This window comes from Pleurodeles waltl, chromosome 6 (genome assembly GCF_031143425.1).
Source record: "Pleurodeles waltl isolate 20211129_DDA chromosome 6, aPleWal1.hap1.20221129, whole genome shotgun sequence".
Taxonomy (NCBI): domain Eukaryota; kingdom Metazoa; phylum Chordata; class Amphibia; order Caudata; family Salamandridae; genus Pleurodeles; species Pleurodeles waltl.
Genome location: NC_090445.1, coordinates 1,688,658,573 through 1,688,681,823, shown reverse-complemented (window position 1 = coordinate 1,688,681,823; position 23,251 = coordinate 1,688,658,573). Strand labels below are relative to the sequence as shown.

The 23,251-nt window shown below is 44.7% G+C and overlaps 1 protein-coding gene across 3 annotated transcripts in view; it reads left to right on the top strand.

The window, feature by feature from the left end:
* The window catches only part of MAPKAP1 (MAPK associated protein 1), a 541,270-nt gene that overhangs the window by 190,194 nt on the left and 327,825 nt on the right, over positions 1-23,251 (top strand). For all 3 annotated transcript variants that reach the window (XM_069241765.1, XM_069241766.1, XM_069241763.1), the window contains one exon: positions 21,430-21,602. In XM_069241765.1, coding sequence (XP_069097866.1) covers positions 21,430-21,602 — 173 coding nt within the window. The remainder of the gene's footprint in view (positions 1-21,429; positions 21,603-23,251) is intronic.

Sequence of the window (23,251 nt, the reverse complement as noted above, 5' to 3'; positions counted from 1 at the left end):
GTACACGCTGCACAACCAGGACAGGCAGTGCAACAGGCGCTTGGATTGGTTTAGGCACTTTCAGCTTTTGTCTAGTTTTGACACAGTCTGGCAGCTCTCAAGCGTGGTACAGTGTGTAATGTAGACCTGTACGTTAAATTCGTGTTTCATTAGGGTTTAATTTGTGTTTCATTTGGTGTTTTATACAATAGCCACTGGCTTGGCAACCAAGCATGAGGCCCTGAAAATCCACCCCTAGTTTCTCTAAGCGGGTACTAGAGATGAGTCTATAGTTCACTGTGGTGAGCTGCAGCTCTGTCCCTGGTACCCAGTAAGCACCTAGGAAGGTGAGTAACCCTCCTCCGAGCAGTGCATAATTTGTAAATAAGAAGGTGCCAGTGCTCAAAGCCCTCCTCTTTAACACGCGGCTGCTGCAATTAAAAGTGGAGCACATAATACTGAGGCAGCGTAATCCTGAAGTCACCTCGGGCGTCTTCAATCCATTTAAAGCCACCCTCTGCCCTTCAGCGCACTCTTGCAGCTTCCTGCTTTTCCCCTTTCTGACGCTTTTTCGTTTTCTTCTTCATCCGTCTTTCCCATATGTGTCTTTTGCTCGCAGTAAATGCTTGAGACAGAAAACTAAGCGACGGCCCTCAGAAATAAGCACAACAAGCACAAATTAAGCACTGCCTCCGAGCCCTTCCTGCAGCTCAGTGCTCACGTATGGGCACACAGGTGTATATGGAAGAAAGACTGACCAGAGTCTGAATGTAGAAACCTCAGGTGGCACTATGAGCAAGCCTCCTGCCGTCTCAGGCCTGCCCTAGAACCACCTACCTTAATTCATCTCCTTGTAACCACACTTCCACCCTCCTCTAGAATCCTCACCTGCCCTAAGGCCTGCCCTAGAACCACCTACCTTGATTCATCTTCATGTCACCACCCTTGAAACCTCCCTGCTTCCTCACCTGCCCTCTCAGGCCTGCCCTAGAACCTACCTTGATTCATCTTCATGTCACCACACTTCCACCTTCCTCTTTAGAACGCTCCCTGCTTCCTCACCTGCTCTCTCAGACACACCCTAGAACCTCCTACCTTGATTCATCTCCTTATCACCACACTTCCACCGTCCTCTTTAGAAACCTCCCTGCTTACTCTCCTGCTGTCTCAGGCCCGCCCTCGTATTTTTTCAGCAGTCTGCCTCAGTGCCTTCGATTGTTACCACACATCTACCTCCCTCTCTATCACTTACTGCCCTCCTTGGAAACCTCCCTGCTCCCCCTCCGGCAATCTCGGGCCTGTTCTGGTACCCCCTGGCAGTCTACCTCAATGCATTTGATGGTCACCACACTTCTCCCTCCCAATCTATCCCTTACTGCCCTCTTTGGAAACCTCCCTGCTCCCCCTCCTGCAATCTCGGGCCTGTTCTGGTACTCCCCAGGCAGTCCCTCTCAATGCATCTGGTTGTTACCACTCTTTTGCCTCCTCCGTATCCCTTACCGCTCTCTTGGAAACCTGGAGACTTCTCTACTCCCTCTCCTGTCCTTGCCCTGCCAGCCGGACACCACAACTCATTATCACTGCTTCCTTTGATATTAGCATCTTGGAAAAGAACACTCAATCTCAAAGCTACTTTCTTGTCCCCTCATTTCTTTTCTTTTGAACCTCACTCTTCATACCCCTTGTCCCTCGCTTTCACCAGAAGTGTTTACCGTGGCTTACAGCCAAGAGTGTGTGAAATTCAGAGCTTTGCTTTGGTGCAAAGAACAGTCTAGGGCTGCAAACAGCCACTCTAATTCTGGTTGTTCACGTTGTTGTGCAATCGTACTAAGTTGTTGCGGCAAATGTTGTGTAATTATGCAGCATGGCATGACAGCATAATTTTGGGAATTTCTTGTAACCATGGAGAAGTGAAATGATGCAAGATTATGTCACATAACTGAAATTTTGCCTGGGCCTACTTATAGCCACATACAGTAATATGATCTGCTCTGATTCTGGGCCAGCCATCAAGAGATGTTTCGCTAATGTGGGTCCCTTGCTCACTGTGCCACTGGATTCAAGCTAGACTGGCTAATTAAGTGTGAAACCCCGAAACCAGTCCCAGGGTGCTTGTTTCCGGTCCAGGGAGGACCTGGCCTGGTAGTTCAGGCTGTACTGTTCCCATGGGGAGCAGGGTCAAGACTGGTTTGCATATGGCTGGGTCCAAACTAGAGTGGCATGGAGAGCAGAAAAAACAATGGTTTGGGAAGCAGCCCAAGCGGTTGCTAGTGGCTGAGATTAATTCAAGCATTCTGTCCATCACCTTGTTGTTTGTGCTAACGTTTTCAGCATCTGACCCTCACACCGAGGGCCACATGATAATTTTTCAGATCACTGTTTAGAGAGGGGGGGCATCTGATTATTGTAGGCCACTTGCAGAGAGCTACAAGAAAACTGTGTCCTTTCTGTTTAGAAGGCCGAGCAGAGTGGTGTAAATGGAGCTCTTGGCCCGGGCTAAGAGGACAGAGGGATGGGCTAATAGGGTGGCAAGTGGTCAGCTGAGGCAGTCAGTTGCTGCTGAAATGCAGTTAAATTCCCGAAGCAGCCAGTTAAACACTGAACCTGGAGGCATCTTTCTGCTTGTGAAGAGGAACAAGTTTGCTCCCTCAAGCCAGGCTGTATGCAAGAATTTACAAGCTACAGCATTAGACCTAAAATCTCTTTGAATTGCTTCAAAACTCGTTTGCAGCCCACATTTCATGCCCAGGTTGAACCTGAAACAAGTGCATATGGGTGGAAGAACAGAAGTTATTTTAGCAGGAGTCAACCCCCTTTATTGTACTTTTACCTGGTATAACCATGTTACATTATAGAACTCTTACAAAGCCTAGAAACCATTTCTTTTTAGCTTTTTCCATACAGGAGGCCAACAACCAGATTACCCAAATGTGGCAAGTGAAGGCGCAGAGTCACACTGCCAGGGCTCAATTCACTGTAGCACAGAAAAGGGAACTTTTCTAAAACTAGCCTGTATCGGACTGCCTGCTCTGGGTTAGCGTAGAAAAGCCTGGAGTTTTCAACCTCAAATCTCGTGCTTGAGGCAAGCAACAGAGTACTACGAATCTGTGAAGTCTGAACATGTATGACACAGGACACGCCCGTTGTGCCTCAGCTAAACCATCACAATATGCCTCACGCATACTACTCCAGTCCCCCTGGCCATGACCAGACTATGCAAATGCCCATGCTACCACACATCAAGAACCCATTCATACACCACACCCACATTCGGACATAGCAGGAATCATCACACATAACCACAAACATTAGCAAAGCCAATAGGTTTCGCCTATGGGAGATCTATTGGCTCTACCAATGTGGAGGCATCAAAGAAGCGAGCTGGTACGCTGAAGCTCTCCGCTCCCTCCCATATCTCCTGACACTTGTTCCCGCCTGCCAGCCGGCCAGACCGCTCCAGAGTCCAAACGCTGCCCAGGGGGAAGTTGGTGTGCAGTAGCTGCGAAGGAGCGGTGAGGGAGCGGTTTTAGTGAGTGTTAGGCACCAGTGGGCCCTCCTCCCTGGCAGAAGCAACAGGTGGAAAGAGATAGGTACTGGAAGCATTACTTTGCCCCAAGGCCAGTCTTCACTGCATGACGACGGAGGCGAAGAGGAGGCGTTGACCAGAAAAGAGCCACGTGAGAGCCAGCCAGTGGTAAGTGGAGCGATGTGGAGACCATGTGGTCAAGTATGGTAAGTAATGTGATGTAGGCACCACGTGGGACCCAGCCAATGGTAAGTCAAGGTCAGTAATGGGTGGGCTCTAAGCCCCCTTGAAGATTTTTTTTTTTAATATAAAAGACTTTGCAAGCGATGTGCAGGCGAAACCTAAAAAAATGAATTGTTGATCACAAACACATGGCTCTTTCCCACGTCCGCACACAATGTTATTGTTCTTTTGCGCCAGGCCACAGAATTCAATACTCAATCTTTACACACACCACATGAGGAGGATTTCCTCTCTTCCCTGATTCCTCACTATTGCGCATGCTGAAGCCCAAGAACTCAGTGCATTATTTGTGCCGATGGGGCCCATCTGCACTTATTTCCTGGGATGGCGCTTATTTTTCTGTAGTTAGTGGAAGTGTGGGAAAATCCACAAACAAGAAAGATGAAGGAAGAGAAAGACCAAAAACACCTCACATAGCTAGAAGGCAGGAACCTGCAGACTGAGATAAAAGGGCAGGGAGAGTCTTGAAGTGGATTTAAGTGTGCCAGCTTTGGTGTTAAACATGCTGCTATTAAATTGCCCCATCCGGAGGCTTCTGAGCAGAGCTTTGGACACTGGCACTCACTGTTTTACAAAGCAATTACTGCAATAAATCCTCCATCATCGAGGTCCTCATCTTCCACTTCCCACTATGTGCAACAACGTCGATCATTCTGATCTACAGACCACTCACAAGCTGCAAGAATATCACTGAAGAAATGTTGAGCATCACCTCTGTCTCCAATCAACATGTCCAGTTCCACATTGCTCGGAGACTTCAACCCTCCAGAGAAAAATCCCTTTCCGCACTGTTCAAAACACTGGTCCTCAAGCAGCAAATAACCAAAGACTTCCCAATCCAAAGGTGTCACCTTTACTTCATCCTGAGAGCATCCACCCACTGCAAGGTACAGCTACCCCTGGACCGGATGCAGCATTCCATCACTCATTGATGCATCGAGCCCAACCAAATAGAGAAATCAATCAATCTGCTCCTTCAAAGACCTCCCATCATACCATATCAGATGTCAGCACACTGATGTATTCAACACAACCGTGAAACACCATGTAGAATTCAGTGCACCACAACATTACTGTGATGTGTTTAAAATGCATATGTTACACACCAGGTAGTGGTGGAGTTTTAAGTGCTTCTTCCATTCAAAGTGGGGTTCTAGGTAATGTCTGTGGTCTGCTTGGATAGATCTGTCCTGGATATGTCGTGGGCAGCATTTTATTGAAGTCGTTCTATAAAGCGTCTTTAAAAAATACACTGTGAGTATGATATCTATCAGGTGCGCATAAAGACTAGACCTAGGGGGGCTTAAAGTAGACTGGACAAGGTACCAGGAGTGGTTTAGGGTTCTATCGTCTTGGAGTTTAGAGTCTTCAGACTCGTGCACGATAGTCTCAAAGATAAAATGAATAGTCAGTACTGCCTTAGCTAATCATAATGTTAGAAAGTTGTGTATAGACCTAAGGCGAAACACTGTATGTCGCCAATGCATAACTTCCTGTGTGCATGTCAATCATATACTTCCCACATCGGGTACAACTAGTGGTTGGCTGAAATGAGAAGATAGTTCTGAATCAGTGGCTTCAAAAAATGTTTGACATGTATGTGTTGTTATCCCTGTGGAGTCGTTTAGTGATACCATGTTTGACATCATGAGTAGTGCATGGCAGGGAGCAAGTTATGCTTTGCATACCTAACCATAACTGGCAGAATTTAGGACTTTTTAGATTTCGCTTTGGGGTTATACAGAAGCGTTTAAGGGGTGGGGCGGCGCATGGAGGGGGAGGAGAAAAATTAATACAAAAACAAATAAATAAAGACTTTGCTGACTCGAGCTGCCTTCGCCACCACCGCACTTCGCTGCAGGCACAGGCCCCCAGCCTGCCCTGCGGCCAATCCGAATGCAACTCTCATGCTGCTCGTAGCATGACAGCAGTGATTGGTCAGAGTGCCCAGCCAGGGCGCTCCGAGGCAGAGTGGGAGTCTTGGTCTGTCTCCAACCGGGCAACACAGCGCTGGGTTGGAGAAAGCCTAATACGTACGTGTGTTTGTCCAGTCTGAGACAGTCGGCCACACATACATGCGCCCTGTGTGCTCGTCATAGCCCCATGACCCCACCCCTTTTACTATAAAACGATAATAAACATATTTTATTATAGTTTATTATCGTTTTATAGTAAAAGTTTTGTAGCTGCTGCTGCTGGCAGGGATGCAAAGCTCCTTCGCCCTAGCGGAGGAGTTGCGCCTGGAATTATAACTTCAATTACACTGTTTTTCTATGGTAAAACTTTTGCACATCTATTTTACATGTTTGAGTGCTTCCATTGCAAAAAAAAAAGTACAATGGTATAAAAAGATATATTTCACATGCAACTGAAATATGGAAAATAATTCACAGTTCATTGTGAAATACGGATTTCATCATTATAACGGCAGCCTCCAAACCACTATCAAAGCTTTACCATTGTCAGGGTATTAGAGTTATGTGGTATGCAAGACCAAATGTGACAAGGTTAAGCAGACAGTGCCAAAAACAGAAATTATGTGGTATATTCCTTGACAATAGTGTTTTCATCCATTTGAGCGAGAACGATTCAAATTGTGTGGCAAATTTGGTTAATCCGAAATGATACTGCTTATGCGGCAATTACAGGACCACATAAACAAACTACTCCCTCACATTTGCCCATTGTTTTACCAAGAATGTATTCATACCGTGACTCGAAAGACCACGCCTTGTGTGTTCCCAGGTATCGCTGCCCTCCATCAGCAATGGTAATGAATCCCGTAGTATACTGTGTGTCTGCGAATATGGTTTCTGCCGTGGCATGTCTTCCTGTGTATTTGTTTTACAAGGTATTTAATCACGACCAGGATGAAGGGTGAGAATTAGGAGAGCTGTCCTCTGAGTAAGTTTATTGTTTCATGCAGTCTGCTAGTGACCCGTGTTTTTCTGAGGTTATTTTAGGTGTAATATGGTAATAAACTGGTGTGTGTGTGTGTGACTTTTGTAGTATAATAATTAATGTGCAGACGTTTCTTTGACTGTCCTGGTGCTCTAAATAAGGTGTGTTAGAAACGCCACGTTTGTATTAGGTGCCATGACGTGCAAACCGACTTGAATATATAAAATATGTTTGCGAATAAGAAGCCACTTTTATGCTAGTAAAACAATAAATTACACATTTCCAGCCGTAAACACTTCGCCGCTCAAGCATTTGCACTGAACAAAACTGAAAACGAACAAACAAAGCAGTAAATGAAGCGCTACAGATTTTTTGCCTTTTTAATGTGCTTTCTCCCCGCTGTTATCCTTTTCTTCCCACCCCCCCCACATGCTCCTCCTGACAACAAATTGAAGCAGACACGCCATATACCCGAGAACGGGGCCCATAAAGCGCCGTTCGCTTCCAGCGCGCCTCGAAGCCGCGGTTCTCTAAATACTTAATCCGACGCTAGAATCTGAATCCAGCGCCTTGCTGCCTCTGCAGGGACACTTGAGACAATGTAAATAACATAATTGTGCATCAATTGTAATTTTGCATTCTAAATGGTCGCCTTGATGTGGCAGGGCTGCATCTCGCAGCCGCGCACTATATTTCAATTACAGCTCCAGATGTTTGGGAGGCTCCAGTAGGCAGTGGCAGTTATGAGAAATGCTTTATCTGCAGCGCAATCATCGCTACAACATCAGCTCCAGGCCGCATTAACACGCTCGTGTTTTATTCCCCCCCCCCCCCCTTGCGTGCACCAGTTAATTATACCGAACACAGCAGAGATGCGCGGAGCCCACAGGCCTCTGAGCTGCAGACCTTCGGAACACCCCTGGACCACCATGGCGACCCCCTTACCGCGGTGGCCCTCCGTTACCGGTGTGTGTTGAGCCCAGGTTACGCAGGCCTTTAGATAAACAGGTGATGCCCCAGAGGGGCCACCGAGAGTGAGGGGACCACTGCCCTGGACGTGGAAACAGAGTTCTCCCGTGTGGTCACGTGTCTCAGAAGCCACAAGAGGGGGGGGGGTTGATCGATTGTTGAAAGCTGGCCAGGTAAGAGCTTTGAACTTGACAGTCCATGAGAATTATCGCGTCGTCCCCAGTAAATAGAAAGGATGAGTGGTGGGTTACTCACACAGTTTGGACAGAAGAAGAGTGTTTAAACATTGCAGAGGTTCCGGATAGTTTCACAGTACCCCAGTCCACGAAAAGGCACGACCCCCCCCCCCCCTTCCTCCAATCCATGTCTCACCAAAAGGAAAGGAGTTTGTGAGGACAGAAGTGGAGACACTGGCAAGAAAAGGAGCCATAGTAAAGGTGACTGTCAACCTCTGGGGAACTTTGTCACCAATATTGTTCTAGCGTGTGAGAAGGGCAAAAGAAGACGTGGATCTGGTACGTGTCCCCTGTAGTGTAAATCTCAAGAGTGCCTACCTGGCAATCCCCCATTTACAGACTGCATAGTAACTTCTTGTAAACTGGCTGACAAGCACGTCTGGGAGTTTTCCCAGCTTGTGATCAGTCCCGTGGTACCTCACGAAACTACTAAAACCAACGATAGGTGCCGTGCAGATGAGAGCAGTCTTTATAACTGGGTGCCAAGGTTTTCATGTAGTGCAGGAACGCAGAGAAGTGCGCATGTGGTCCTGTAAACCAAGAAAAGTCAGATCTCACCTGGAAGAAACAGACCTTTTTTGGGTTTGATGGTGGACATTGTAAATGTGGCCACCAGCACTCTGCCTATAGAAGGAGATCAAATTAGACTTTAAGGGAGAGAGTTTGTCCCTGGAGAAGTTGGACGGAGAGGTTGGCATTCTTACCATTTTGATTCATGCCAAATCTCCAGGCCTTCCTGAAGGATACTGAGGGTCCCTGCAACTTAGCTAAGGGTTTTCTTGTGCATAACAAGATTTAGTTACCCCAGATGGAGCTGCATTGGTGGCTAGAGCACATAGTGATTTAGAATGGAAGGTTCATTTCCAACAGGTGTCCAAATGGAGTAATAGAATCGGATGTCAGCAGGGCAGGCTGAGGTGCGAGATGCCTTCTTACCTCAATCAGTGGACATACTATCTTGAGAGGAGCTGTTCTTGAATATCAAGGGATTGCAGAGTCTTGTATGATGGCTTGCCATTAAGTTCCTTGTATAAGGCAGAGGGCACTGCTGCATCCTTCTTCCGATGGACAACATTTCAGGGGTAGGAAACATCACTAACTCGCGCTGGGGGGATGGAAACCAAATGTTTGCTATTTTGGCCAGGGAATTCTGGCATTGCTTCCTGGATCACAGATGTATCTCCTGACCTGGTGAATGTGGTTGACAACTCGATGTCTTACACTTCTGGAGTGCTAATCTGTAGATACTAGATCGACATATCATTCTGACCATAGTCTATAGATGTGAATCACCTTTTTGCTTCAGTCTCACCTCTCAGTCCACTGACTTACTCGGTTGGAGTTGTAGATAATTTTCTGCAGGACTGCAGTGTTGTGACAACTTCACTTTTCTCTTCTTAGTAGTGATCTCAAAGTTTTTTTTGTCCAGTTTGGAGACCGTGTTTCAGTAGGCCCTAACATGATGCAGTCTTGGGTTCAGCTCCTCTGGAACTTTCCTGTGGGTCTCAGTTCTTCAGACCCCATCTATTTCTCCACACATTGATTGGGGTATTACGTCTGCAGCTGGTGGCGTGCAGAATCTTCAAGGCTACAAAACAGTTCAAAGCTACATTATCGAAAGTCGCAGGCTCTTTCTCTGTGTAATACGCTGCTCCCCATTTTACCATTCTGGCAACCCCTGTTTAGTCTTGTAAAAATCTTTGTGAAACCAGGTCAGTTTGTCAGAGTGGGAACCCTCATTCATGAGAGAGTTCTCTGTTGACCGAGTCAGTTTGCGTAGGTCCACTTTTTGCTTGACCGGAGCTCCATCTGAACAACGAAGTGGCCAAAAGCCATGCCTAGGTCTTTTCTAGCAACAAACAAACCTTGGCTAAACCAGTAAATCTGAGTTTATTGTACTGTTCGATGAAGACCGCATTTGTGCATGATGTATTTTGCATGTGTTTGCACCTGTTTTATGATGGCATGCCCTATCAAAGAACACCCTTGATGCTGCAACACACACTGCGAGCCAGAATAGTGTCTCTGGCCCACTCTCCCCACATAGTAGTGCCATTGAGAGTGGGGTCTCCATGTGGTTATAAATATATCTGCTTGGGCGGGAAGCATAGCACATCTCCATGCTCCACAGGTGGAGTAACAGTGACAGGTGACGGTGTCCCCAGCGTCTCCAAGCCCTCGCCTTCTTTTGTGTTTCACTTCAGAACTGCGAGCAGCATCAGGTGAACCTGGGATGATGCCATTCCAGGGGCAGCACAAGCCACCGTGCAGAGGTCGCCGCCTGCCTCTCTCTCCTCTCTGCTGATAGGCTATCTGTCTCCATGCACCCATGCTCTGTGAGCTGCGTATGGATCAGTGGCAGCCATTGCGGAATGCAGTTTCCATTACTTTCATTGGAAACCCCCATTCATATATGGCTCCTGATTATTTGTAGTGTACATAGTTTGTATTCTCTGGGTTCCTGGAGATGGGCAGCCTCTCACCAGCTGCTCCTCTTTGTCCCTCAGAAACCTACTGCAGCGACCGGTAACAGGCCAGCTGGCGCTAAGCGGAACTGCCGGCCATCCCACTTTATTCAGGTGTCAGCCGACGGACTACTTTTCTCTTGGCTGTCACCTCTGCAAGATACAAAACTGCAAAATGCTGTGGGCTGATAAAAAAATCTGAAAGAATTCTCCAAACCAAAAATGGCTGAATTGGGGTACCCTAACAAGCCAATGACGGAAGAGGACTGACCCGAAGCTCACACACTCTGTATGGTTCTCTCTGTATTATGTTAAAAAAAGGCTAACGAGAAAGAATCCTATTTTTCATTTGCACAGTTGTTGGCCCATGAGATGCTGAACTGTAATAAAGCGGCTGATGAACATGCAAAGCCCCTCTGTATTCTCTTTATATTGTTTTTTTTTTTTTTTTTTTTTTAACTGTGACTTGAACATGGACAGGACCTCCAGTTTCTAAACCAGATCCAAAACAAACCTGGGCTACCTGCCGAACGCTCTACAATCTGCGCAGGTGTAGTGAGAAGCCTGTAGGAACAGCACCTGACTGGTGAGAGCTCCTTGAAGCCGCACTGGCCCTGAGAGCTAGCCTGACACCACAGGACTAGAGGGTACCCTTGTTCATCCATTAACCATGGTCTTCTGGAATGAGTAGAAGCTATTCATGAGTATTGGGTTATAGATGCGTCAAACTGTTTGTCAATCCTACTTCAGAAGAGATAGTTCAACTTTTGAGTTTATTTCTGCTGGCAGAAGGCAACACATACATATTGGTCAATTCTTCCAGATCTGGGATGGGGATGAGGGCTCTGGGGGAAGGTGGAGGAGGAGGGGCCTGACAAAGAAATCCCACTGTGGCATGGGACTCCTTTGCACAGGTTTCGACGTTAGAGGGATGCAAACCCTGGGACATGATGGGTATCTCAAGGCTGGAGGATGTCCTTTCAAGTCGGGCAGTGAAATCCTTCTTAGAGCCACAGGAGAAATACGACCTAGACTCCATATACCTTTTCTATCCCTACAGAAAGGACACACCCTCACTCAAAACATCAGAAGGCCCATGGCCATACATGAATACATCCCACTGGAGGCCAAGATACTCCTGGGCGAACTGACTGACCATAAGATCTATGAGGTGTATTGATCTTTCGTGGTCCACATGCCAGACTAATTCAGCTGTCTTTTGGGAGGCCTGGACGGCGGGATTTAGGGCAAGTCATGTACTATGACTGGAGGGAGGCATGTGCCTGCCCCCTTGAATCAGCGAGTGCTTTGCAAATCTGCCTAATACAATGAAAATACTTGCACAGGGTTTATTATATCCGGGCCAGTCTGTGAAACATTGGGGTAGTGGCCCCCCACTGTGTAGCAGAGCTGGGTGACTCTTTGCTTACAATCCGACATGAGAGGTTGGACCCATTTTAGAAGGGGGGGCTGACATGCCTGGGACGTGTGTTGGGATGAACTCTACCCCAGCACCCCAAGCTTGTCCATCTGCATGTCACGGATGAGATAGCAGCCAACAGATACTGGACCCCTCTGCTATGGTTGGGACTGGTGATAGTGAAGAGGGACATAGGCAGGGCAGGGAAAGACAGCGACCCTCCATCCTTGGAAAGGTGGAAATCCGGTGTCGCCCATTGCAGAGCCCGGAAATACCCATATATAAGGCCAGGGGCTGCCTGTTTAAACACTACAAAATATGTGCTGAATGAAGAGCGATGCTCCAGTACCAACATCAAACAGTTGAAAACCCTCATTACTCCCTGGACAGCGAACTCTAGACTTAAACTGACAACGGCTGAGCATGGGTTCCACGGGGAACGGAACAGACTGTAGATGAATGTAGTATTAACTGTTGGTTGAATGTTGGGGTGGGAGAGTGGGATGTTGTTCTTGATTTTGTTAAAGTACTCATGCTATATGGCAGGTTTAAGCAATCAGGCATTTGTGGCCCTATATGGTTATTTGTGCAAATATGTCTGACGCATCATAAAAGTAAGAAAATGTTATAAAAAAATCGTCCAGATCAGAACTCCTAGTGGGCGTGTATGTTTAACCCAAACTCCCAGAGGAAAACACAGTTTTTCATTTTCAGTCTTTGTAAAAGTGCTAGGTAGCTGAGCCAGTTGGATAGTGGTAAACTCAGCTTTGACATGTTACTGCTTGATGTTTGTGAATTGGCCAGACAACAATCAGCTTCCTTTTGAAGCTTATTTAGGCAAGTATACAGTATTATGTCTGATTCTGTTTAAGGCTTTCAGCCTGAAGGTCTCTAGATCCAGGAACCAGTTCTGCTCCAGATGATGATTTTTCATCATTTAAAGAGGGGCCAAGATGACCACCATGTTTGTTTGTTTATTGAGGGATCTCGCGCTTCTGAAGTTCTGCGTTGTCAGCTGCTTAGATGGCATTGCAGACCATGACTAGAGGCTCCACAATGACGTTGAAACTTTAGTGGGTAATTTCCATTGCAAAGCTTTTTGCCGTTTTATAGTCTCACACTTGAGAAAAGTTGAGAGTGGATCATGTCCCTTGACAAAACAGAAGGTTTCAGATTTGAGATCTTCTCTGCATGGTGGGATATTTCTTCCAATGCAATAATATTGGTTAAAAAAATGTAGAACTGTATTAGGATGGCCAACACTCACATGAATGGACACGACAGATGTAGTTTATTTAGCTTCTTGTTATTTCTGTATTTTTTGCACCCCCTCCCCGTATGCACGAATCTACCTCACTTCTTACCTAATCCATTTGTAAATCCAAACAAGCATTTACAATGCAATGGGTCTCGCGTTTGCTCATGTTAGAGCTGATCGCGTTGTAAACTCCTAACCCGACTTTTCACCTATTGGGCAAAAGTGCATTTATGTACATAACCCGAAAAAGTGAAATTAACTATGTAAAGCGCTCGACTTCTGCCAAGCAAGATCGCGCTTGTAAATTAGAGAAAAAGAAGTCCACGAGCCCGATGGAAAACAGCGAGCCTCGCATGCTTTCTGTACTTGGTCGCTGCACTCGAGGAGGGCTAGCTACCGGAAAAGGCATGACGTATATGTGCCTTCGACTAATGAAAGCAAGCAGATTTTATTAGGCAAGCCCACGAACCAATAAAAAAACACTGACGTGAAGTTTGACAGGGCTCCGAGTCCTTTTCTAAATACTAACGCGTCTCGCTGCAATACGCATGTGCGAGCGCATGCAACGCAGGCTCGACCCTAAAAAGAGCTGGATGGTCTACAGTCTGTGGATGCGGTTTGACCTTAGACCTTTGGTCATGCGACTTTTGTGGGAAGCAACCTTTAAAAAACATAATTCTCACCTTTAGTTCCTGACATGGAATGCATTTTTTGCTAGATATAGTAAGTGAAAGTATTGATTGTCTTAAGGAAACAGGCGTGATTTGTTTTATCCTGTTAAGGCTAACTTTGAGTTTGTTCATTAGCTTTGATATGGTATAACTGCCTATCCTGTTCTGTGTGCTTGTGGGAGTAACCGAGTGTAGCACTTGAATGAAGGCACAAGGAAGTGAGATGCTTCAAAGGAAGAGTCTGCCAGGAGTTGGTTGATTGGGGGTTAGGTTGCACAGTGGCATTTTTGTTTCATTTGCAAAATCTGTTTCTATTTGTAGCATGCAATCTTCCCTCAGTTTTTGGAAACGTGGCTTGTTCGAATTTTCTTGTTTTCTGCTGTTGTCTTCCAAAAGGTATATCCTAATTTTCACTGCCGGTCCTTAAAAGAATCAACACGTCCCTTAAGGATAACTTGTAAAGATCTGCATTTCATCTTATTGCCAGTGTTCACCAGTGTATTCAAATGTAATGGGTGGATAATTTCACAGTACTGATGAACCTTTCGCATAATTTCCAAACCTGGAAAATACTCTTCCTTTGTTGATGTCCCGAAGTATCTTCTGCAGTTGTTGGCCCCATGTATGCAGGGGACAGGAACATGCCCCTTTCACAGATATGAGACTCCATATCTGCAAAACAAAGCATTTCAAACACGCCTGCACCCCAGAGCCAGCTTTTGGTTGCCTCGCTCGCAAGTTGGATAATGGCCTTCTCCTCTTCAAGAATTAATGTCTCCTCAATGTGCAATTTCCAGAAAATTAACTAGATATTTTGTCAATTCTGTCCCCAGCTTCATTTGTCAGACCTTACAGTGTCCAGTGACAGGTTAAAAGATTTTCCCTGACAAATGAAGTTTGCCACAGGTGACAGATCACGAAAATGTTAATGTAACGGGCCTCTTATGCCGCCCAGATTTATTGGAAGCCATTAAGGCACCTCGGAATGGTAAGAGCCCCTGGCCTCGAATGGATTTTCCATTGAATTTTATACAACATGTGTTAATAAGTTTGATGTGCCCCTTTTGATTACGGGTAATCATGCTTTATCTTCGAGGTCACTATGGAACGAGCGATCAAGGATCTTTGTAGCTATCATCCATTTCTCTCGATGCACAAAAGAACCTTACGCTCCATGTCTCCAAAACAGATGCCCATCCTGTGCCTCCATGACCGTTCTCCACCTCAGCCAATTAATAATCAAATGATGGTGGAATTAATAGCGGCCTGTAATGAAGTTGATTTGTCTCAGACATACAAGTTCTGTTAACTGGATATATTCGGGTTAATGTGCTGGGTTTCACTAGAATGCTGTGCGACTCCCAAACTTTTGATTTAGTTTTCCAGAGTTCACATTTTTTCAGAAACCCAAAAATGGATGCAAGGCGTTTTATAGAACTCAGATTACTTCTTGAATTTTTGCAGTTGCGCTGGTCGTACAGTAATCTCTCTGATGTCCTGCTAGGTGGATTCTATTTTGCTGCACAATTCAGAGTGACTTAAGTGATACCCGGCCAGTGTCTTTTGTATCACCTTGACCAGTGAAGTAACTTGTCACCACAGTTCTTTTTGGATGGAAGAATAAGGATACATGTGTATTTCTGCAGAGACCTAGACATCACTGAGATGCATTACTGGTGTCTGAGTCAGTGATCCTCAACTGCTGGTTATTGCAGATAAGTCCTTGAAGACCCATTGGGCCTTTATTGGCTCCTCTTATCTAGACCTCGTGACCACAGACGTGTGTTTGCTTTTTAGAGTGTCTTTGGGGATGTTGCTTGTCTCCATGGGTACAGCGGGCAGGAGTCTGTCTAGACATCCGCCAGCCACTTGGGGTTCAGTAGACCACTGTATACACTTGAAAGGGGTTAGGCTAGTTGTTTTTTACCTAATGGTGCTAATGCTTTAGTGGCATTTAATATTGGTTTCTCTCTCTTGATATTACAAAATGGCTCACCGCAGCATTTGTAAAATTTCTGAGCTCTGTATTTTTGATGACCATCTGTATCCAGGCACAATTTGTTTGCAGACAACCCCTCGCAGTTTGGTCTGTTCTTTCTGCCACCCAAACCTCCACTTCCCTTGCCGCTGTCTCTGTAAAATCTTAGAAATGGCTCATTTGCTTCATTTTGGAGAAATGCTGTCCTGTCACCAATCACAAGTCACTGAATCACAATTTGGTTGCCATCAAATGATTATTACTTCCCTTTGTTTGTTCTGTTTTAATGGAGTCAAACTTCTCTTTTTGTGACCATCTAAGAGTGTTTTAGAACCTGGATGTTGGGAAAGGAAGTCCATGTGCCATGTGGGTGCTGGCTTGATCCTGTCTTGGGCAACCAGAAGAGAGGTGGATATAGGTGGGATTTGGGATGAGAGGGATTGCATCATTCCCGGGTGTCCATGGAAGAGGAATGTTGTAGTGTCCACCTCGAGTCACAGGTGATGATGCCTACTGGGGGAGATGATGAATGTTGCAAGAGTGTTTGCAGGTACTATGGTATCATTTCCAACAAATACCTGACGCTACTCCTGTTTACATTTGAGATATGTTTTTTGTTGTTCGTTAGAAATAGCAAAGACATTTATTTTACCTTTATATTGCGTTAATTCTCCGGGCAGAACAGAAGCTGCACGGTTCATGTTCGGAATGAGGGTGAAACCGTACTGGGTGCGAGTGTGAAAAAAAGTAGTAGTGAAGCACATTTCACCTACTATCTACCTATTCCACTCAGATATGTGCAGTACCAACCACATAGCCTGAGTAAGTAGCGGACAGGCGCAAGGAAGTCAAAGTATTATTCTGAATGGTGTGGACTTGTTTGTCAGACTCGCAAGCACTTGCACCCATCCAATAATAGAAGACTTGTATTGGAAAGCAGTTGTACATCTTTTCGCTTCTTGTATCAAGTAGTAACTACACAAAGGTCTTCGCAGAAAATGTCACCATATTTTATATGTTTATGAATTAATAAGTTGTGCTAAGACTGAATATTCATTGTGTTGGTGACCTATTGTAAATGAATTAAGTAACAATGATAACCGGCTGTGAGGTGACCATGTTATGGGATAGCAAACATATAATTGCAAAAATAAACTTTTGGTGCCACAGGTAGATTATGTCAGCGGGCACCATTCGGTAAGATGCAGACTGCATGATATTGGTCAACTTGGATCTGAGATAGGCCTCCTGTTTGCTGATACTCAACCGCACCTCTCCCCACTGCCCCTTATGAAAGGCTTGTGTGAACAGTGTTGAGTTCGTTAATCTTCTAAAGATCAGGCAATGAGGCTGTGGGTTCAAGAGCATGTTCATTGTTCCATAGTGTAGGGCTGTGCCCCTGAGAGTGACCTACTCATATGTGTTTGCCACTTTAACCAGTTTGCGGATTTACTGTGTGTGGTCGTGCATAGATGGCTAGTTAGTACCTAGTCAGAGTTGGGTGGAATTGCATCCTGGGTTTATGTTATTGTTTACCTTGTTTTTCATCTTACTATTATGTCGTGGTTCTCATTGTAGTCTTCCTGTGTTTTCTTTTGGGAGGCCGGTCTAGATTGCACTATAGGAGCTGAACGTGCACCTTGAGCAGGGCTTGGTGACCTCTGTTGTGTGGTTTCCTTATGTGAATTGTGTGCTAAAAGCATGGATCTCTGGGATGCTGTTCCCTTGAGCACTGAATTCAGTGAGAGCTTTTCTGAGTCAGATTAAGATTACCCCTAGTTCTTTATTTTCAGCATCCTAACTGATGTTGGCCACCAGGATGATAGACCAGAAACTACAAAAATTGATTTGGAATAGACCAGAAACCACAAAAAATGATCTGCTGTTCGGGCAGGGCTGCCAGACTTTTAGTACCGAGTAGTAGAAGACCCTTGCAGGCCGCTGTCTCCTCAGTTATAGTCGGAATGGTACACTTGCGACTTATCGGGGAGAAATTAAAGGTGGTCACATAAAGAATGATAAAAATAGATGAGAGCATGGATTGGGGAGGTACGAGGCGAGCCAGCGAGCGGTGGATCACCGTTGGAGTGGAATAATATTTCTAATGACAGGAGGCTTTCTAGAGGATTGGAGGTGTGGTGAGTGCAGGAGAAACATAAGATGCTCCCAAGTGCAGATGTTGAGTATGACATACAGTGGATGGATAGATGTGGTGTCACTGGCATTGGAAGAGTGGTCTCCGGGATGTGATGGTGTTTTCCAGGATGTTTTCAACCTGTGCAGTTGTTATAAAATGATTATAATTTTTTGTGTGCAAAGCCAGTGATGTTACTGAAATGATTTGACTGCAGCATAACTCAGCCCTGCAAGGGAGCTCTGCGCCTTGTTGTAATCACCTCCCTTCTTCCTTATGGCTCTCCCCTCTCAATTTCCAGGAAGCACTTCCAGACAAGTCAGCCTGTGTATGGTTGTATTTTAGTTCTGATATTTACTGCTTCATAGTTGTATTATTGGTAATTGATCATGGTACTCTTTGTGCACCGACATATTTAATGTTTGACCCATTTAAAAGGGAATAGCTCACCCTTTTGACCCCAGCTTTTCTGCTTGTAATGTGGCGCTCCAGACTGAGACTGTAGTTTTAATATTCATTCTGTAATAATGGTCATCCTCTGTGTGTTGTATGCATGCTAACAAAGCCCTTAGTAGGTTTAGTATGAAACCGGGAACAGAAAACAAAGTATAAATCATCCCTTTAGGAATTAAATGAATCGGGCTTCCTTGGAGGGTTGCTGCCTTGTGTTCACCTTGTGTTCACCCTCAGACTTGCTTTGCTGGTCTCGTTGTTATTTCATTCTTGTGCTGCAGGACGTAACAGCACTTTACTGACAGGTGTGGCCCTCATCCATCAGTGCAGTCAGTGGCCCCTTTTTGGTGGGCACCAACTGATGTGCCAGCCGGTGAGCACAGGTAGGCATCTCTGTGTGGTGGGCTTGTCCACTTAACCTACCCTGCAAACATTACCTCAACCAGCACAATTAATGGCCCATCCCTCTCAACATTCCTGGTTTCAGCAGTGCCCGTAACAGCTCTGTCACCTGCAGCAGAACAACGTAACAATGTATGGATCATATCAACCCTCAAGAAGGAATAATACATCATTTATTTAAAATCGAAAACCATATAGGCGAGTTAATCAGGTTTCTTGGCATTTAAATTAAAACATAGCATTATTTTTCTAATATTGCAAATATTCAAATTCCAACAAGTAGTTTCTCTGATCCAAGAAAATTAGGGCACATCACATCACCTTTTCACCCAGCCGCCCACCATCTCAGTTGAGTGGTGGTGATAGGGTGGCACTTCCAGGCATCACAATCACGTCTTAAAGGATGCCATGGGCGAGCCACGCCCTTTGTCTCCTCCATGGTAGAAGCTGATCAGGAGGAGCCTCACCTTAGTAAATTGTAGCTTTTCAGCCATTTCAGATAAAGCATAACGTTTACTTCATAAGAATCTGAAAAATAACTCGTCAATATCTGGAACTGCAAATTAATAAAGGAAATATTGAGATTAATCACGTACTCTGAAGGTTTGTGTCTGCTTCAAAACACTGGTAATGTAGCTTCACATCCTGAGAGATAGATTATCCACAGGAGCATTAAGTGGCATTAAGTTCAACTCACACTCTACAGAGCAGGGATCTGGGCTCACACTCGCCTGAGCTGCAGATAAGTACTTCAGTACTTCATGTAGAACCCCTCTGTCCTGAGCTGCCAGTAAGTAATTCACGTAGAACCCCTCTGCCTGAGCTGCCAGTAAGTGCTTCTTGTAGAACCCTCTGTCCTGAGCTGCCAGTAAGTGCTTCTTGTAGAAGCCATGTATCCTGAGCTGCCAGGTAGTGACGTTTGTGAGTTCTCTAGATTTCCCTAGAGTGATTTATTTTATTGTTTGATTAATTAAAATCATTACATTCACATAAATAAGACAATATCATTTAAAATATAACCATAATTGCTGCTTTCACACTAAGGAATTTTAAAGAACAGATTGCATTTTTCCATAACTTCAACCCATGAGTAAAACAGATGTAAAATGCGATAGTACAAATGCAAATAGGTATAAATAAACATTAACTAGCATCATGCGTTAAAACTTTAGTAAAAGCATACAACGTTATTACAATTTAATAAATCAGATAATGTGTTCAATCTAAAGTTCTAAAAGCACTATTTGGTCAGACATTATTTAGCAGCAAAAGTAAAGAAAAACAGCCCAGAAATTCAACTGGGGATACAATAAGACATGGAAAGGAATTAATTCAACAAATTGGCTATAAAAAAGTTCAAAATCAAGGACCTCAGTTGGGGAGCAGTTTGAAATCTAGAACAAAGCAGTTGCTGCTGTGGCCCTGAAGCGGACAGTTTTTTCTTGGCCTCAGCGAAAAACCTAACGAATCAGCAAATAAGTGTGATGGAATTGCGAGATAAACTTAAAATAACGATTCGACAGCGCATTCTTACCCCTTCCTCCAAAAAGTAGGATCTCAGGATGATTTTATGGAAGTTTAGTAAAACTTGACAAACACACACTATGGGGAGTAGTGTTTCATCCAGGTATCCTCAAAGCCTGGATTTGGTGTTTCGCCATTCTTTTCCCCATAGTGGGGTACCCTCCCTAGTTGGAAAAGCACCAAGCCTCAGGAATGGATCTCGTATGTAAGAAGGGGCGTGTGAGATAAGGTATGGTTGTATGGCCAAAGTTTCAAATGAGTTAATAACTGAACTAGCATGCTTTTTTACTGTTATAGCTTCTTTGTCCAATTGAAACTGAAAAAAATCATTGATAGATTCACAGAGCTCTTGAAGCATGCTGCAGTCCCTTGAGATCCTTTGAGCATAAGGCTTGGAGAGAATGCTGCATGTAGGCCCGCCATGGGCCACTATGTGCAGGTAATTGCTAACCAGCACATGTTTGCAACAGTTTCGTTTTCAGGGAAGCCAGGGAGGGGGAGTATTTCAGATATGCTACTTGGCGCGCTAGGTCCTGCCTTTGAAGGCAAATCTCTAGTTAAATTTTTGCCTGGCCAATATGCATTAGGATCTTGGCATCTTTCCCTCAAAAAATAAATGATTTGTAAGGTAGGCCAGGAATTAATTTAGTAATTTAGATGACATTACATTCAAGAGGTGGCCATAAGAAGTACATGCCAGTTTATCACTAAGGACCTTGACTGCAAATATGTTAGTAGCAGCTCTAGGCTTGAGTAAATCAAAATGGCTTCTGAATGAAACGTTGTTGTCAAACTGGATGACAAGGTACTTATAGCTTTTAATTTATTTGTCGGTTTTCCTCTTCAGTACCAGGACCATGATCTGAGTGGAGATACTCCAATCGACATAATCTTAGTTTTTTTTTAATGTTAACTAATGTATATTCAATAAAGAAAATAATTCAATTCTGTAGACATATAGGTGTTTGACTAAGTAATACTTGAAGAGATTTTAAAGGAATGATGGACAGTTTAGGTGGATGTGACTTTGATGTCTCCAATTGTTGATTAAGGTCCGCCATAAAAATTAAATAAACAGGGAGCAAGAATGCACCCGTGTTTTAGGCCATTTGATGTCTCAATTCTCCGAATAAGTGGATTTTCTAGAGTTCTACCTTGCTTCCACTTTGGGTGCAATAAATCATTAATGGACACTTAACTTCAAGTACTGATTTTTGTTTTTCCTAGTTAACTCTGCATTCACAATGATGAGCATATGTTTTCTCCACAGGGCCATGTTGGAACCACAGCAACTAAAAAAATAGATGTCTACCTCTCCATGCAGACCAGCCAGGATAAGCTTCTACCCATGACAGTAGTGACAATCGCCAACGCCAAGGTGCACGACCTCATTGGGCTGATATGCTGGCAGTACACCAGTGAAGGACGGGAGCCCAAACTCAAGTAATAATTTACACGTCATTAAGTCTTGTGCCAGTGTTTGGTCTTGAGATGGCATCTCATCCTGGTTACATTCAGCCATGGAATGTGTGATTCTGTTGCATGAGCCTATGCATTGCTGCTCTTTTGCTGACTTTGACAGGATGTGTTGATGTCCCTTCCCCTGACTGTGCTGCAGGCCATTCCAGAAGTCAGGATATTTTTAAAAATACTTCTCAATCCCAAAAGCTGATTAGGTGAACAAACTGCTCAGGGACTTAAGTAGAAATCCTGCCAGCAACATTCAGTGGCAGCAAGAAATGGTACCTTTTGAGACTGATTGCAAGAGGGAGGGAGCTGAAGAAACCTAACCATCTCAATACACGGAAACCCAGCAGCTTTTTTTGAATTTCTACCTGCTTTGTCTTTAGAAGACGCAATGTATATTTACACGTTATACACATATGATGTTTCTATTGATTTCTGTGTGTCTTTCTTCGGTGTTCACAATTTATCTTTGTATCTGGTGATTTTTCTACTCCATTTTGTAGTAAATAAGTGATTCTATTTTCCTTTCTGGCTTTCTCGTTATGTGTTGCCCCCATGTTAGTGGGGTGCATGAAAGGCAGGTATCCTCAGTAGATAGCAGGAAAGCATTATAAGTCTCTGAAAGGAAGCAAACAATGTCTCCCTTATAGAGCAAGCTAAGGAAGATAAAATATAGAAAGAAAAGTAAAACATCAAGGTTTGATACTAAAACTCACTCTGAGAATAATTTATGGAAACTAAAGCTTGCAGTTCCAAAAGGGACTGCTCTATACAGTAGGCTAGTTAGACAGTTTGGGAATATATTTTTGTTTGCTCATCTTTTAGATCATTATGAGAGTGAAGCCTCAGGTGTTGGTGATTTGTACCCGAGGTTCTAGTGTGCTGAGGTAGTTAAGATGCCTCCAACTTCTGATTTCTCTCTGTGCTGATGAAAGTAAGGTTTTGTGCGCTAAGCTTTATCTCTTCTGAGGAGGAAGTTGGACTACTCGGCTTAAAGTATGTTTTGGTGCCATACTTTATACTTAACAAGGTGATGGAAGGAATGCTTGAATGAATCCATTGTTATTCTCCCACCATGCCACCTCAGTTTGGACCCAGCCATATTCAAATCACTCTTGACCCTGCTGCTCATGGGTACAGTTCAGCCCAAACTGCCAGGCCTGGTCTTCCATGAACAGTAACACAAGCAACCTAGGACTGGGTTTGCCCTTGTTATGGGCTCTTCACCTGGGTGTAGCTTAGTTCCAGTGGCACAATAATCTTGGAGCCCACGTCTGGGCATACCTGGCACAGTTCAGGCTGGACTGTTCGAATGAGGAGCAGAGTCGAGACTGATTTGCACATGGCTGGGTCCAAAGTGAGGTTGGGATATTGCCCCAAGTGATTGCCAGTGGCTAAGATTCTATCACCTTTTTGTTTCTGCATATGATACCCTAAACGTGCCTGCTGACTGAGGTGCCTCAGCTGGGAGTTGCCCTCACTTAACCGTTACCCCCATTTATTGAAGCCCTTACTGATGTCCTACTCTGGGCCCGGTCCAAGGCCTGCATGGGGGCTCCTGTGCATAAGAGAGGTGCCCGCCGCCATCTCCCCACTCTAAGGGGCCCCCGTTTCCTCACCAAGCA